This window comes from Hypoxylon trugodes (genome assembly GCF_022578975.1).
Source record: "Hypoxylon trugodes strain CBS 135444 unplaced genomic scaffold F4822scaffold_9, whole genome shotgun sequence".
In the NCBI taxonomy this organism is placed as follows: Eukaryota; Fungi; Ascomycota; class Sordariomycetes; order Xylariales; family Hypoxylaceae; genus Hypoxylon; species Hypoxylon trugodes.
This window is the reverse complement of record NW_026250024.1, coordinates 1,062,969-1,077,586: the sequence shown is the minus strand read 5'-3', so window position 1 is coordinate 1,077,586 and position 14,618 is coordinate 1,062,969. Positions and strand designations below refer to the sequence as shown.

General features: G+C 47.5%; 4 protein-coding genes across 4 annotated transcripts; 3 read left to right on the top strand and 1 right to left on the bottom strand.

The window, feature by feature from the left end:
* The first annotated feature begins 535 nt into the window (after positions 1-535).
* On the top strand, positions 536-3,591 carry F4822DRAFT_369931 (fungal-specific transcription factor domain-containing protein). Its single transcript, XM_051456251.1, has 3 exons — positions 536-907; positions 1,099-3,268; positions 3,327-3,591. Exons 1-3 carry the CDS (start codon positions 751-753, stop codon positions 3,463-3,465), a joined length of 2,466 nt encoding a protein of 821 aa, XP_051310452.1. The 5' UTR covers positions 536-750; the 3' UTR covers positions 3,466-3,591.
* A 779-nt stretch (positions 3,592-4,370) lies between these two features.
* Positions 4,371-6,680, top strand: F4822DRAFT_415885 (glycoside hydrolase family 16 protein). Its single transcript, XM_051459284.1, has 2 exons — positions 4,371-5,525; positions 5,609-6,680. The coding sequence occupies exons 1-2, from the start codon at positions 5,034-5,036 to the stop codon at positions 6,230-6,232; spliced, it is 1,116 nt and encodes a 371-aa protein (XP_051310451.1). The 5' UTR covers positions 4,371-5,033; the 3' UTR covers positions 6,233-6,680.
* Positions 6,681-8,397: 1,717 nt separating this feature from the next.
* On the top strand, positions 8,398-10,362 carry F4822DRAFT_445972 (glycoside hydrolase family 64 protein; the record flags this gene model as incomplete). Its single annotated transcript, XM_051463454.1, has 2 exons — positions 8,398-10,211; positions 10,331-10,362. The coding sequence occupies exons 1-2, from the start codon at positions 9,023-9,025 to the stop codon at positions 10,360-10,362; spliced, it is 1,221 nt and encodes a 406-aa protein (XP_051310450.1). The 5' UTR covers positions 8,398-9,022.
* Positions 10,363-11,080: 718 nt separating this feature from the next.
* Positions 11,081-14,433, bottom strand: F4822DRAFT_433218 (DUF1740-domain-containing protein; the record flags this gene model as incomplete). Its single annotated transcript, XM_051461799.1, has 2 exons — positions 11,081-11,729; positions 11,786-14,433. The coding sequence occupies 2 exons, from the start codon at positions 14,431-14,433 to the stop codon at positions 11,081-11,083; spliced, it is 3,297 nt and encodes a 1,098-aa protein (XP_051310449.1).
* Between the last annotated feature and the right edge of the window lie 185 nt (positions 14,434-14,618).

The following is a 14,618-nucleotide window of genomic DNA, read 5'->3' as shown; positions in this document are numbered from 1 at the left end:
CAATTCCAACCAACATCCATTGAACAACCAGCCTATGTGTTCCCCTCCTCCACCTTCCCTCCCTCCCTGGCAACTAGCACTAGCCACTTTCGCACAGCACAGCACACACAACTTTAGGTACCGCACAGCGGCCAGTACTTGCTATGAGTACAGTGCCTTCCATGGGTAGGCTACCTAGCACAGCGCATTCGATTTTCCCTCCCTCATTTTGACCCGGCATTGTCCCTCTCTCGTTCCTTATCCCTTCCCCCCCTCCTTTTCTAAAATTCCCAACTTCACTTATTTTTATTTGTTTCCCTTTCCTACATTTATCATCCATCACCCCTCAAAACCCCTCCCTAAACTTTCAACGGTCGCAACGTGCGCATCACTAATTTAATTTTATTTGCGTCGTCGAATTACAGACGACTGCAACATCTCGAACACTTCCGTGCTTCGAGAACTTCCACGGCCGCGGCCGATTATACATTCAACAAAGCATTCCATGATCCCTATATCGATACAAATGACCAGCTATCATCAGTCCAGTCAAGAAGACACACTTTAAATCCCACGGGAGCGTGCGCGTGCGAGCGAGGAGCCAGGCGATTTCAACTATCCGCCTGTAGTGAAGGGTCAAGATACAGCAATTTTCGGAGTCTCGACCGTAGTAGTCGTTGTCAATAAAAAAAAGCCAGAAGCTATAATTTGATTTGGAATCCTTTTTCCCCATCATATCATCGCCGACCAACGCGACAACCATTCTTCAAGATGCCTGGCGCAAGCGTGGCCGTTTTACCCACGTCCGCCTCATCGACTCCGGTCCCCCGAAAAACCTCACTCGCGCAACCGGAACGCAAGTACAAGTGCCAGTTCTGCAATCGGGCATTTAGTAGGAGTGAACATCGAAGCAGACATGAAAGGTCGCGTATGTAGCGCGAAGTTCCTTTTTTTTCCCCTCTATAGCTCTTTGAACACCCCTCGAACCCCTCCTCTGTGTGCCCATCCCTCCTCTCCCGTCGCAAATCTAAACTACCCCTCAGCACTTCGAATTGATTTAATTTGACACCGTCCATGTGATCTACTTTTAGTTTCGGCAAGCTAACCATCATCTTACAGACACAAAGGAGAGGCCTTTCAAGTGTATGAAGTGTAGGAGTACTTTTGTGCGACGCGACCTTCTTCTCCGACACGATCGAACCGTTCATGCTAAGGATGGTGGAGTTCCTCTTCACAGCGATGGGAAACGTCGTGCTGGCGCCAATGGCGTGTCCAAGTCACGAGCCGTCAACGGTCCGAATAAGTCTTCCATTGCTATCGACACCTCGACTCTTAGTGAACAAATTGAGGCTAGTAGTGAAGGAGCTTTTGATGTCGAACATGCTGCTATGCTAGTCGCCGATCTTCACCACAAGGCGATGATGCGCGAGAGTGGCAGCCCTTATGAATCTGGTCCTTCGATGTCATACCCTGCTAACAATCCACCGATCATGGACCCTACTGTGACATACCCTCCTGCTTCGACTCTGCCTCAGAACGTGACTTGGGATTCCTTCGCTCCGGCGACAATGGATGCTAAGGCGCATGCTGCTGCTTCGAATGCATCGGGTTCGTTCGAGTCTCAACAATCCTTCGCTAATGTGAGTGCCATTCAGGCTCAACCCAACTTCCCTCAGTCACCATCCGGTCTAAACAGCAACGGCTTTATGCCCGCGTCTCAATACGTGATAACTCCGCTACCCCCTTCCAGTACCAGCCGAGCGGCCTCAAGCGTACCACAGACAAACCAACTTACAAGCACATACACTAACCCACCTCAGGCGTCGGCGGGTTTCAATGTTCCTCACGTCAACAATGATGAAGAGCGCAATATAATTCTAGATAATATTCGAGCGCACGATAGCGAACACGCGATACCGGACGGTTTCCGTGTCCCTAACCTACCCTCCTTGAACCGTTATCTTTCGACGTATTTTACGCTCTTTCATCACCACTTGCCGTTCTTGCATCCTGCTTCGTTCAACGTCACCCAAGTCTCTCCAGCCTTGTTACTTGCTGTCTTGTCGATTGGCGCTCTCTACGCTTTTGACCAGGACCAAGCCTACATGCTGCACATTGGTTCCAAGGTTCTGGTCAACCAATTCCTTCAGAACAAGGAGAACTTTAGCTCTCGTAAATGCCCTCTGTGGACCATGCAGAGCTCGCTTCTGAACATGATTTTCGCCAGTTGGAGTGGTGATGCGAAGGGATTGGAGTGGGCCTGCTCTATCAAGAGTTTGCTTGCCAACATGGTCGCTGGTAACCGATACGAGCTGAAGCTTCGACAAGACAGCCGCGAAGGCGCGCAACCCAGGCGCGATGAGTGGATTGAGGATGAAGGATGCCGCCGCACATACTACGCCGTATACATCTTCTTCGGCTTGCTCACGATGACTTACAATCATACACCCGCCATTAGCTTTAACGAGTTTGAGGACCTTCAGCTGCCTTCCCAAGAGGCACTTTGGAACTCCAAGGTCACAGATGAAGCCGTTTGGCAAGAGCAATTGAAGGCATCTCCCGCAATCACGTTCATGGTTGCTCACGACAATCTCTTCCAAGGTGAAACACTCAAGTACAGTGCTTTCGCGACACGTGTTATGATCAATGCATTGTTTTTGGAAGTTTGGTATCACAAGCGTAGCCCCGAGGCTTTGCAAGATGTGGTAACTGAGTACAAGCTTCGATTGGCTCTAGAGACATGGGAGAAATCTTTGGATCTCTGCGAGCCCGAGGCTGATACAGTACCCCTCAGCGCACCTCACAAGGGTCACCCTCTGATCTTCAACGCCAAGGCAATGTTCCGTAATGCGCGAGCCCGCCTCGAAGTCGATCTCAAGACTGTCCAAGAAGCCCTTCGGTATCATGATCATTACGAAGTCGCTGCCGCTATGTCTAACGCACGCGATAGGGTTAAGCGCTCTAGTGAAATGATTAAGGTAATTGAAGAGTGCTACAACTGCATCGAAACTGCTGTTCGTCAAGGTGTACGCTGGGTTGCCCGAACCTCGCCGACTAACTGGAGCATCGAACATCCCCTCTGTGGTATGGATCTCATGATCACCCTCACTCTATGGCTATATCGTCTGGAACATGACGAAGAAGCTGCCTCGGAGGAGGAAATGGCCATGTATCTAAAGGTGCGCCTGCTTTTCGACAAGGATGCGGAGGGTACCACGAACACGCAGCAACTAAGCTCGATGGTGGCTCATCTCTGGGGATCTATGCTTGATGAAGTCGTCGTTTGGGGGTAAGTTAATATTCCGTCTCGTCTTCCTCATTGAACGACACCGCTAACTCTCTTCTAGCATCACCAGACTTATGGGCGAAGCTTTCAGACTTCACTCTCAAGCCCTAGTTGGCTACGTTGACGATGTTGAGGCGTCATCCAACGTCTCGACGCCCTCTATGATTTCACAAGGGGGTGACGAGGAGAGTGTGTATTAAATACCGTTTACGAGATCCACGATTTTCTTTGTCTTTCCTGAACTAATGGGGGCCGGGATGGGAGAGTTCGCGGCATATACCTCCTACGTTCGTGCTTTTTATATTTCCTCGATTTTTCCTCGTCATCGTCACTTTTTTTTCTCGGACCGGATCAGGCGTGAGGGGTTTGATTAGGGAATAATGCTTCCATTGCCTTTTGCCTTTCGATATTGTTTGCATCCGAAATCTGCATCTGACGTCACTGGTCGATAATGGGCCTGGAATAGGGAGGCTCTCTCGGTGGCCTAGTGGAAAAGGGGAAGGGGGGCACTCTTGGCGCGATCTGCGCGCGATATAATGTGTGATGCAGTTGGCTGGCTGGTCCATCAGTGTAGCTTCTTTTCCGCTCTGTTCTATTAGCTACGGCGCACTTACTCTTCTTTTAATGCTGCTGCTGCTGTTGTTGACTTTTCAGCCTATTTCTTGTCACAGTCAGATACCTTGTTCTACATATTGGCAATTGCTTTCGCTTTCTTTTCACTCCCTCGTCAACTAGTTATTTTTTCTCTTCTCAATTTTGGTCGTCCTCCGTTTTTGATTTCCTTCATTCGCGTCTTTCCTTTTTGTTCTGTTTTTGTTTTGCTTTTACTCTCCTCGTCATGTCGTGTAATAGAGCTGGCAATGGACTATCTCAGGATGGAAACTTAAGCCAGGGGAAATGAGAATGCATGGCGCGACACAGATTGATTAATCCTCTCCAAGCTCGACTGGAAGTGGCTTTCTTTTCGAATATATAGATAAACTACGCACGCGTCAGAGCTCAATATAACACCATCTCTCCACCATAAGTTGTCTCGTGACCTTTACTTGATTGAAGTTGTAATACCTAAGTAATCTCACAGTGATGTGTGGCCACCTAAGTTAGGTAGGCAGCCAGCCCTGGAGGTACCCAAGTAGGTGCTTAAGTGGGTGTTTAGGTGGGTGAGACTACCTGGGTAACAGCCATTGATATGATTCTATAAACGCCACGATGCACCTTTCCTATCTGTGTGCTGCAGGCACCCGAAACACCATATGTTGTTCCTTCCAATCTTTCCTCCCTCGAGGCACCCTAAAAACTACTTAGGTAGGAAATACATGACCCCATGGGTGCATGTAAGGGGGGCACTTTACTTATCATGTAGGGGTACGCCTGCTTGAAAATGCCCCGAGGCATAGTTCCCCCCTATCCTTCCAGTGCCTCGGGAAGGTCCCAAGCCCTCCCTACGATTCTTATCAGGGCGGGTCTTTCCATCACCAGCAGTGGAGTTCCCCTTCATTTCTTCAGCACTCTCTTTTTCCACTTCGGTCACCGATGTACCTCCATTCGCTCGTTTGCTTCCTCCTTGTCCCACATGAAATCAGAAAGTCTCAGTTCAGCTCACTCTATACCCTCATTTTTTCGCTTGTCGATTTGGTTCTTCTCGGAATTGCTCTTTTGTTCCATCATTAAACGCGACAGCGACTTGTCTCTTACACATCGTGCCGCCACCGCGGCTTGACCGGTGTCTCTGCAAAGCCCACCCTCTGATACTATAACACACTCCTGAATGTCCCGCTATACGATGGCTTTTTTCCGTGTCTTAGCCTCTCTATTCGTGCTCACCAATTTTGTCTTAGCGGATTGCGAATGCGGATATTCGATAACAACGGCCGCTGGCAATCAACGATATATATTCACGGACCTCTTAGAAAGCGACTTCGTTCATTTAGATATAACAGATGGGACACAGAGCTATGGAGAATATGGCTGGGCAGCGCAAAATTTTAATATGACCAGCGAAGTTGCGCGAGGTCCGTACGGCGAATCATTCAGCCCGCAAAATGCTATGTCGAATAATATAGACAATGATCGAGTGTTTACGGGTTCCGGGACTAAAGGTGGTGATGCTGGTCTTAACCTCGTGGTTAAAAGTGAAATCGAAGACGATTTGGTTACTGGTGCCGACGTTTCCACTACAGACACTCATTTTTACCACGGGACATTTAGAGCGGGTATCAAGGTCACTGATGTCCCTGGGACATGTAGTGCTTTCTTTTGGGTGAGCCATGACCTTGACAGACGAGCGATTCGACATCATTCATGAATCATAGACTGAGTACTTACTAACCAGGTATTAACCAGTACATGAACGATACCCAAGAGATCGACATAGAGTTCTTGTCATCGGAGTTTGATAGGGACAATAACACTTTTCCCGTCAATCTTGTCCTTCAGTCCCAAGAGTCAAGGGACGCTGGGTTCGATGCTTCGAAGACTACAGACTTCCAAAAGTTCAACCTGCCATTCGATCCTACGACAGACTTCCACGAGTATCGAATCGACTTCCTACCAGACAGAGTCCTATTCTACGCGGATGACGAGATGCTTGCGGAGATGAATGGAACCGGCGTGCCATCTACTTCCGGCAACTTACAAGTGTCGCACTGGAGTAACGGGAACTCGGGCTGGTCGCAAGGCCCACCAAAATCCGATGCCGTGACTACTATCAGTTATGTGAAAGCATACTTCAACTCGTCATTAGAATCGAGACAGGATGACTATAAGACACGGTGTAAGGATCCCTCGGCGCCGACGGCAATCTGCGCTATCCCCGAATACAACTCTACGTTCTTCTTCAGCAATGTCGATAATATGACGCCTAATCAAACGACATATCATAAAAGTAATGCCGAAAGAACAAGACAGCAATGGCCTTGCTTATTCGCCGTAATTCTTACGACTAGCGCGTGGATAGTGGGACTGTGAAAGGTATTCATGTTCATATTAGGGCCGGCGTTGTACAAAACGAATTGTGATTTAAGTGATGGTGATGACTTGGATGAGCATTTTATAGGATTCGCATTACGGCACGGTTTTATCACTTAGCTTAATGATATCCTTCGCTCTACGCGAGGATCGTCATGGTTGACGAGTTGCTTGTCATTGCAGCTCTCACGTTTGCATGTACCTATATAATTATTTTCTGGGTCGAGACCAAATGGGTTCATAGAGGGCTCGGCACATAGTTTTATTATGTTTTGGTTGGCTACAGTTGGGATAAGAGAGAGGAATGTCACTTTACGCATTGATCGAAGGAGTTATGACATAGTGGTGTAATAGAAATAAGCATTTCTACATACAACAACCTACCTCAATGAACATCATCGGGTCTTCGGATCCTCGGTGCAACGTTACGAATTTGAATAATTTCTACGTAGCAGAGGACGAAAAATAATGAAATGAAAATGAAAGAAAATTGAGAAATCCGTATCACTCGCGCCCTTCCAAAAAGATTCATCTCGTGACGTTCCACGAATGCTGTGTAATAACCTAAAGCGACGGGACGAACCTATTTTGACGATCCCTTCCAACAAACGGGCATCACATTCCGGTGACACACACCACACCAAGACATACCCAAGAATTGTAGACAGGGCTTCGCAATCGCCTTCCTTTCTTCCCCCCTCTCGGCCGGACCAGTAAGGCTGGTGCGCCGTGACACACACCTTTGGGATTCTGGAGGTGTTTGTACACCCTTTTTGTTTATTTTTATAGGGGTTGTACTAAGTCAGGCGAACGTGGAGAAATAAACTACGTAAATAAACTAAAGTTGGTTAAGGGATGGAGATGCCTATACTATACCTAAGTTAAGCTGGGGAGGGAGAATAACTCCAGCTTAAGATTTGAACTAAATATGTTACAGTTAGGGGAGTTGCCCAGTAAGATGGCTTGGTGGCGCCCTCCACCTGCCTGTTCGGGGTTCCCTCCCTTATAGCCCCTCCACCAACTATGTGCGCGTGCTCTTATTTTGGAGGGGGCACATAGCTGAAGTAGGGAGGGTCGACTTTGTGTTAGTTATTAGCTAGTGCAAGTGGTTGGCATTTCGGAGAGTTGATCGATCGGATGGGATCGTGGAGAAATAAGAAACAGGAACGCCACATCTGCTTTTTTCGGTTGGTTTTTTTCGAATCAGGATGATCTATTGCCCTGTTAAAATATTATGGCTTGATTTACTAACTCCGACGATAACATCAATACGACTTAAGGGCGTATGAATCTAATATTTATCGTATATCGATTCTTGTTTTTATGAATTACTATTCTCATCATTTCTCGAATTCTTAGTTTATGAAAGTAGAGCTAACCTGGAGATAGTAGGCAGGTACGAATGGGTTCAACACGTGCGGTTCTTAAGGAGTGGGGTTTTTGAGACTGGACACGGATTTCCAAGGTCTAAAGCTTAATTCTTCTCAAATACAACATTATCAATGAGATTCCTCTTTTCTTTTGATACACATGTGCTATCCTACGCCGCCTTGTGGTGAGTTGAAACCTCAAAGTATGACTCGCAGCCTTCCATCTGCACGACATGATCGCCACAGTCACTCCGCTGCGTTTCCTCTTACGTATCACTTTAAATAATATTGCAGAGAGGAGGGCGGCCGGGCGCGGGCCGACGACCTTTCCACCACTCAAGTACGCCTTATGGTACTCCCCGGCATTTATCTCCTTTAGCTGTAACCTCCGAGACAACCAATATCCCGTGTCCACTGCAGTTCCCCTATACATATATGTACGGACCATTAATTGGTTCCTCGAGATGAAACAACTCTCCAAGATTCGCTATTAGACGGCCCTCCATTTTACCGCCGGCCGGGGTTGATGACCCCGAACCGTCAGGGATCCTTTCATGGATGAGACGTCATTCTTCATGTTCCACGTTCTTCTCAAGTTTTTTTTCTTCTAAAATCTTCTTTGTGTCTCTCAGCCATGCAATATTGCTTTTGCCTCGTCAGCCGGTCTCTAGCTGAATTGCTTTGACAGCCAACGAAGATACTTGGCGTGCCGCCATAAAGCCATGCTTAGGTCTGATATTCTTGTTTCTTTAGCATGTGTTATACTGTTCTTAAGCATGGGTGGCTTACAGCGGCTGTGCTATTAATGAAACCATATTTGGAATGTCTGTCTGGTTTGAATTATCACATGAAGTTCGTCACATCCCCGACACATGATGTCTCTTCCCCTTAGAGCTTGGTCAAATTTCCATACAATAGCCAACTAGAGGAGAATATCCTGCCTATTGTTGGCTCACCCATCAATCATGAAGTTACTCCAGGTATGCGTCGGCGGTAATATGTCAACAATTCAATATCAAATGATCTCATAGCTAGCTCACAAGCACAGTTTTGAGGGCACTTCAGTCGAACGGTCCCTTTTCAGCTTACGTATACGGTATTCGCTTCCGCGGACTTGGTTGGCTTTGCCTTTCTCTCGTCCTTCAGCACTTCTGGTCCCTGAAGGTCACAGGGCGCCCTCCCCAACAAGGAATCTCGAGCACATGTTCGCACACTTTACCACCAGACATATGGGGTTTGGGGAACTCCTCTATCCATAATAACCTATTAGTAAGCCTTTTTTGGTTTGAAAACATAAAAAGCCTACGAGTTTCGAGATAATTAAATACCATTCTGTTTCCATCGACTGGACTCAGCCAGCTCAGCTCAACTTGAGTTTCGTAATCATAACACAGACAGTTAGACCAGGGACTCCGCCAAAATGACGAATCCCACGATCGACATCGCCATCAAAAACAACACTGGCTCTTCTGAGGCCTACGCCTACATCACGGGTTTGGATATCAACCAGAACAACACTCCGTTATTTATCCAATCCGATGGCAAGACCGTATATCGACCCACCTCGCCTTCCGACCCGCAAACTCCCCTAGCGCAGGATGTCGCCATCTCGCTCGGTGCTCAGGGAAGCACAACTACCGTCACGATCCCCCAACTCGCCGGCGGCCGAATTTGGTTCAGCACTGGAAGTACTAAACTAACCTTCCTCCTGAACCCTGGCCCCGCAGTTGTTGAGCCTAGCGTTCTTAACACTGCTGATGTTAACTACGACATCCAGTGGGGTTTCTGCGAGCTCACCTACAACAAAGACCAACTCTTCGCCAACATCACCTATGTCGACTTCGTCTCGGCACTCCCCATCGCCCTTGAGCTTTTGAACACATCCGGTGCTACCCAGACTGCTAAGGGATTACCTGCAGGAGGTCTCGACACCGTAGTGGACAAGCTCACACAGCAAAACTCATCGGATAATGCTGGCTGGGACAAGCTAATTATTAAGGCGTCTGATGGTAGCACCCTACGTGCATTAAGCCCAAACAGTGGCCGGGTGATGGACTCCAGTCTGTTCGATGGGTACTTCCAGTCGTACGTTGACCAAGCATGGTCTCAATACAGTTCGGCAGACCTATCAATCGACACTCAGGCATCATGGGGCGTCGTTACGGGACGAGTATCGGGTGACCTGCTAACATTTGACGCGGGCACATTCGCGAAACCAAGTGCTGGAGATATCTTCTCCTGCTCCACTGGGCCATTCGGAAACTACCCTGATGCATCAAAGGATGAGATGGGCGCGCTAGGAGCTCGCATTGCTGCGGCGCTGAACCGATCGACGCTACTAAGTGATGCGAAACAACCCACCAACGAGCAGGTCGCAAACTACTACAAAGCAACTCCGACAAACCACTACTCGCGCATCGTCCACGAGACTAACATCGACGGCCTTGGGTACGCATTCCCATACGATGATGTGGGTGCTAACGGCCCCGACCAAGCCGGTGCCGTGTTCGATTCCAACCCACAGTTATTGACCGTCACTCTAGGTGGACCGTCTTCAAACGCACCGGCTAACGGTGGTGGTTCCAAGAAAGAGAAGGACAACAACGGAAGTAAGGGAGACGATAAGAACAAGAAGGGGAAGAGCACCACCAACTGGCTCAGCTCGATATTAAAGAACGTTCTCGGTGCGCTTAAGAAGGTGCTGCATATTAAGTAATGATGTGACTAGCTCCTAACCGGATGTGTTGGTTAGTTGGTTGATCTCGTCAGCAACGACCGCTAGCTCCCATCACTCTCGTTACCAACTCCTTCGATTCTTACTTTCGTTTAACCCGCTTACATATATCACCTCGGCTCACTCATTCCGAGATTCACTTCTTTACTGTCGCTATCGGAGATCTATCGCTTAGCACTTATCTTTGCATGGAATCTGGTGTCTTGAATCGGTCGCTTTCCAATCTACTTGGTTCTCTCATTCTATTCATTGGGCTACCTCGATGGCTCACATTGGTTGTTGCATTCTAATATTAGCATTGCTTGGGGGTTTATTATTTTCTCTCCTTATTCCCCTTGTTAATTTTCGAGCATTCGTTAGATTCCCAGACAGGTTACGGCTCTGGTTGAGGGCACTCGACGGGGTTTAGGGAACCCTTCTTCGTAAAGCATGGCATAACATTGCGCAGCGCATGGTATAGCGGTGCTTTGTTGTTGCTATTGCTTCTTGTATATATTCATCTACCTATACCTATTGTATATAACCACTTCAATATTGAGTTTGCCAGATTGGATTGAATGTGTAGTGTGATATTCGTATATTACGCTGGTAGATGTATGAACATATAGAACCTGATATAGTATCGAAATAAGAAGGATATAGTCGCCTCATTATGTCAAATTCGTTCTAATAAAAGTTATAAATTATTCCTCTAGATCTTAAAATGGGAGGGTGTTAACCCCAACCCATAACTTTGTACTACCGTCAAACCCTACCCCTATCCCTAACCCCACCTCTTTCCCTCTCCTTAACCTCTTTACGCCACCCCTCAACAAATTCCTCCATCTCAACATGCACTCTTAACCCCTTCTCGCAAAGCGTGCTATACACAGATCTAAGCTCCGCTGAATCCAGATCCCGGACTAGAGTTACGAAAGCTTCCATGAATATGTCCTTAGACCAAGGACATCGCTGGAGCGCGCGGTAGAATATTTCTTTTGCTTTCGTTTTTGCTTTTTCTCTGGCTTTTTCTTTCACTTTGTCTTTGGATTTCGATTTGGTTTTGGATTCGGGGTTGGTATGGAGGTCTAAGGTGCTGTTGTAGCAAAATCGGATATACTCAACCCATAGCCCTGGATGATGTCCGCAAACCTCGCTCTCCAACGCGCGCTCGAACGCCGCGCGTGTTGAGTGCGAATTACCGACGCGGGATTCGTGGCGGATTGCGAAGATGCGGCTGCTTATGCAATCGTGTGGTAGTGTTAGGACGACGTTATCGAGGATGGAGCGCACGCGGTCGTCGATGCTGAGTCGGGTTTCGCGCCATGCGAAGAGGGTTAGGAAGATGGTGTTGCGGGGGAAGAAGTGGATGAACTTTGTAAGTTGCTCACGGAGGAAGCCGGGGCGGAAAGGTCTATGAAGAATAAGTTAGTTTACATATCTGTTTGATATTAATGTATGATTACTTACCCTTGATTGGCGTGATAATAAAGCAGGCGAGCGGCAGATTGAAGTAATCGTTCGTGGGATGAACTGCCCCCGAGGCTGCGGGTGACTAGCTCATCGGAACACGTTGAAATGGTGGATATCGCGGACCATATATCGCCTTGACTTCCGCTAGATGGTTCTTTGTTGCTTCGCCGTGTTAAATATTCAAGCAACGCGAGTCCTTCGGCGTATATGATGGCGTTCTCGGCGTCACCGGAGGACAATAGGTAATCTCGATTTGATGACAGAAATTGCCTGGTCTTGAGTATTTGGAACGTAGATGCAGGTTGACCCTCTGGGGTCATTGCTACAGAAGGATTGTCGTCTGATAAGGCACATAATTGAAGACTACCTTTTGCCAGGTTACAATCTTCGATTTCCATCCATGCTGCTGTAACGCCTAGAGAAATCTTGCTATGAGTTGAAATCGACGTCAAACCCATTGCGGCGCCTATTGTGTTCCGAGCGATGACCTTGTTTCCCTTAGTCCATTCAAGTATGGCATAACCCATATATAAATTGACGTTGGTGGAGTCTTGTTTCAGAAGTGCCTTTGCGGTTTTCTTTTCGTTTCCTGGTTCGTTGACCGACTCGAAAGCAAGATAGTATGGGGCCATTTCACGGACCCCGAATACACAAGTGAGTTGCTTGAGTGTGGTTGAAATCCATTGATATTGACCAGCGGTAAAGTCGTCGCGTATGTTCTTCATGGCTTTAAACCAATTAGGCAACGGGAAGAGGACTTCTGGTGCCATGTTTATTTGAGGATAATCATGTGAAAACTCTGGTGGCTTTTTACTCTGTTCTTCGGGTTCCATAGCCGAATCTGACGATGTTTCTGTGATAATTTTTGCTGGGCTGCGAACGAGGAAATCATCCTGAAGCATATCCTGAATGATGTCGTAAGGAGAGAGCGCTGGAGGCAATTGGCAAAATATCAAGAATGCGTCGAGCAATTGGCCGCGAACGCCAGAAATAGCTACCGTCGGAAGGTATAAAAGTAAGTCTTGAATATCCGCGAACATGACAACTCGAAATGGATCATCTTCTGTTCCATCATCCATAGTTCGGGCGGGATTTGTAGCAGCTAGAGCTCTGTGTTGCTCGACAATCGACCAGGCCTTATACCCGTCCCGAGTAGTTGGAGGAGTGAATTTGTCTGGACCTCTAGGTTCGGGGGGCTCGAACATCCCGCTATCGCGTTCAAAGGCTGCCCACCCTTGAGCTGAATCTTCGCCGATCCGTGGCACTTCACTTTCCCAGAAGTCCTGGAAGCTAGGTGGTATACTGGGCTCTGTCTGGTTTTGTATATTAGACGGATGCGCAAATGTCAATTCCAACGCGGCTTGCCAGGCTGCTGTGGCAAGTTCCCTGTATCCTGCATCTGAGATAAAGCGTGTGGTCCTTAGGAATATGTAAATTATCCGTTCGCAAAGCCAAAGGCGATTTGTATGAGATTGTTCTTTAAACACCTCAGACTCTAAACACCGTCGCTTCTCAACGTAAAGTTGCTTGACTTTCTCATATTGAAAGGCTGATAGCTTAGTCTGTTGAAAATTCATATACTCTTTCCACAGCTCAAAACTGGTCCCGTGTTTTTCCAACGCATCTTCCCACCGCTTCGAATTTGCCTTAATATCCCATATCTTGGAGCCTTCTTTCATGATTTTGAGTTGCAGTTTCTCCCTCTGAGAGTCGGTAGTTGCATGAGAATATGCCTGTTCAAGCATGGACAGCTTGATATCAGCAAAGCTCTTGATTTCTGCCGCGGTGGGATGGTTGCCATCATGTCCATTTGTTCGTAGTAGAATATCCTGGTGGTCAACTAGCTCGAACCAAGCATCGATATCTGTTGGATGATCCCGTACTCTTCTGGACAATTCAACCGACTTTGAAGTCACCGGATCATCTATATCTCGTTCTCCCGGGCCTGTAAATGCATCACTAGCATAGTCCACATCGCTATCGGAATGCTCGTGATTTTTGCTCTTCCCATGAATTGATCGATAAGATTGCTCCTCTTCGTCTGATGAGTTTTCGGACTTAGAACCACCTCTTTTCCGCTTTCTCGAAGGCTTAAGTGGTACGAAATCCTCTTCTTCCGAAGCTTTTTGTGGCTGTTCCTGCCGTACTCTTACAGGGTGTGACTTGTAGTAAACACCTCTGGCTAGGAGGCTCTTCCTGTCGCTGCTAAGCAACGAACGACCTTCACCGTGGCCTAGGAGGAAGAACTCATCACGGTTTCCATTCCTATCAATCCTCATATAGCCATCAGTCCCAAGGACTCGGCCAGAGCCAAAACGGCGGTAGTTGGGAATAGCGCGACGGTCATTGCCACCGTATCTCCTTATCAAGAGATCACCTCGTTTATCATGAACGAAAATACCATTTCCATCATGCTCTTGCAGAGTTGGCCGCTCTGAAGATTTGCGTGGACGAGTCCTGTCACTAAGATGAGATTCATCTGCTACTGAATGATGTCGGTCTCTTTTCTGAGAGACGGAACGCTCACTATGTTCTTTTGGCTCATCATCTGTTTTGTCCGTTTGTTTTTGTGCAGTCTTCTCAACTTTCGGTTTAAAAGATGAAAACTTTGGCGCTGTTGAAGTCCTCCCCTGTTTCGATGACATGATGATTTGATGCTACCTTATGTCCATTATAATCAGAGGCTGAGTGCAGTACCCGAATACCGATGTGTTCACTATCACGGAATGTACAGGTGTTGGCTGCCGGGCCAATTAGGTAGCAGTATAATACTTGATGATCTACCTTGGTCGTCGATCAGTTCAAATGTTTGATAAAAAGCCGTATAATT

Bases quoted from the DNA above. Each gene is read 5' to 3' on its own strand.
- F4822DRAFT_369931 (XM_051456251.1), top strand. From the start codon at position 751: ATGCCTGGCGCAAGCGTGGCCGTTTTACCCACGTCCGCCTCATCGACT. The intron at 908-1,098 runs GTATGTAGCGCG...ATCATCTTACAG, and splicing joins AAGCAGACATGAAAGGTCGC to ACACAAAGGAGAGGCCTTTC. The intron at 3,269-3,326 runs GTAAGTTAATAT...ACTCTCTTCTAG, and splicing joins GATGAAGTCGTCGTTTGGGG to CATCACCAGACTTATGGGCG.
- F4822DRAFT_415885 (XM_051459284.1), top strand. From the start codon at position 5,034: ATGTCCCGCTATACGATGGCTTTTTTCCGTGTCTTAGCCTCTCTATTC. The intron at 5,526-5,608 runs GTGAGCCATGAC...GGTATTAACCAG, and splicing joins CATGTAGTGCTTTCTTTTGG to TACATGAACGATACCCAAGA.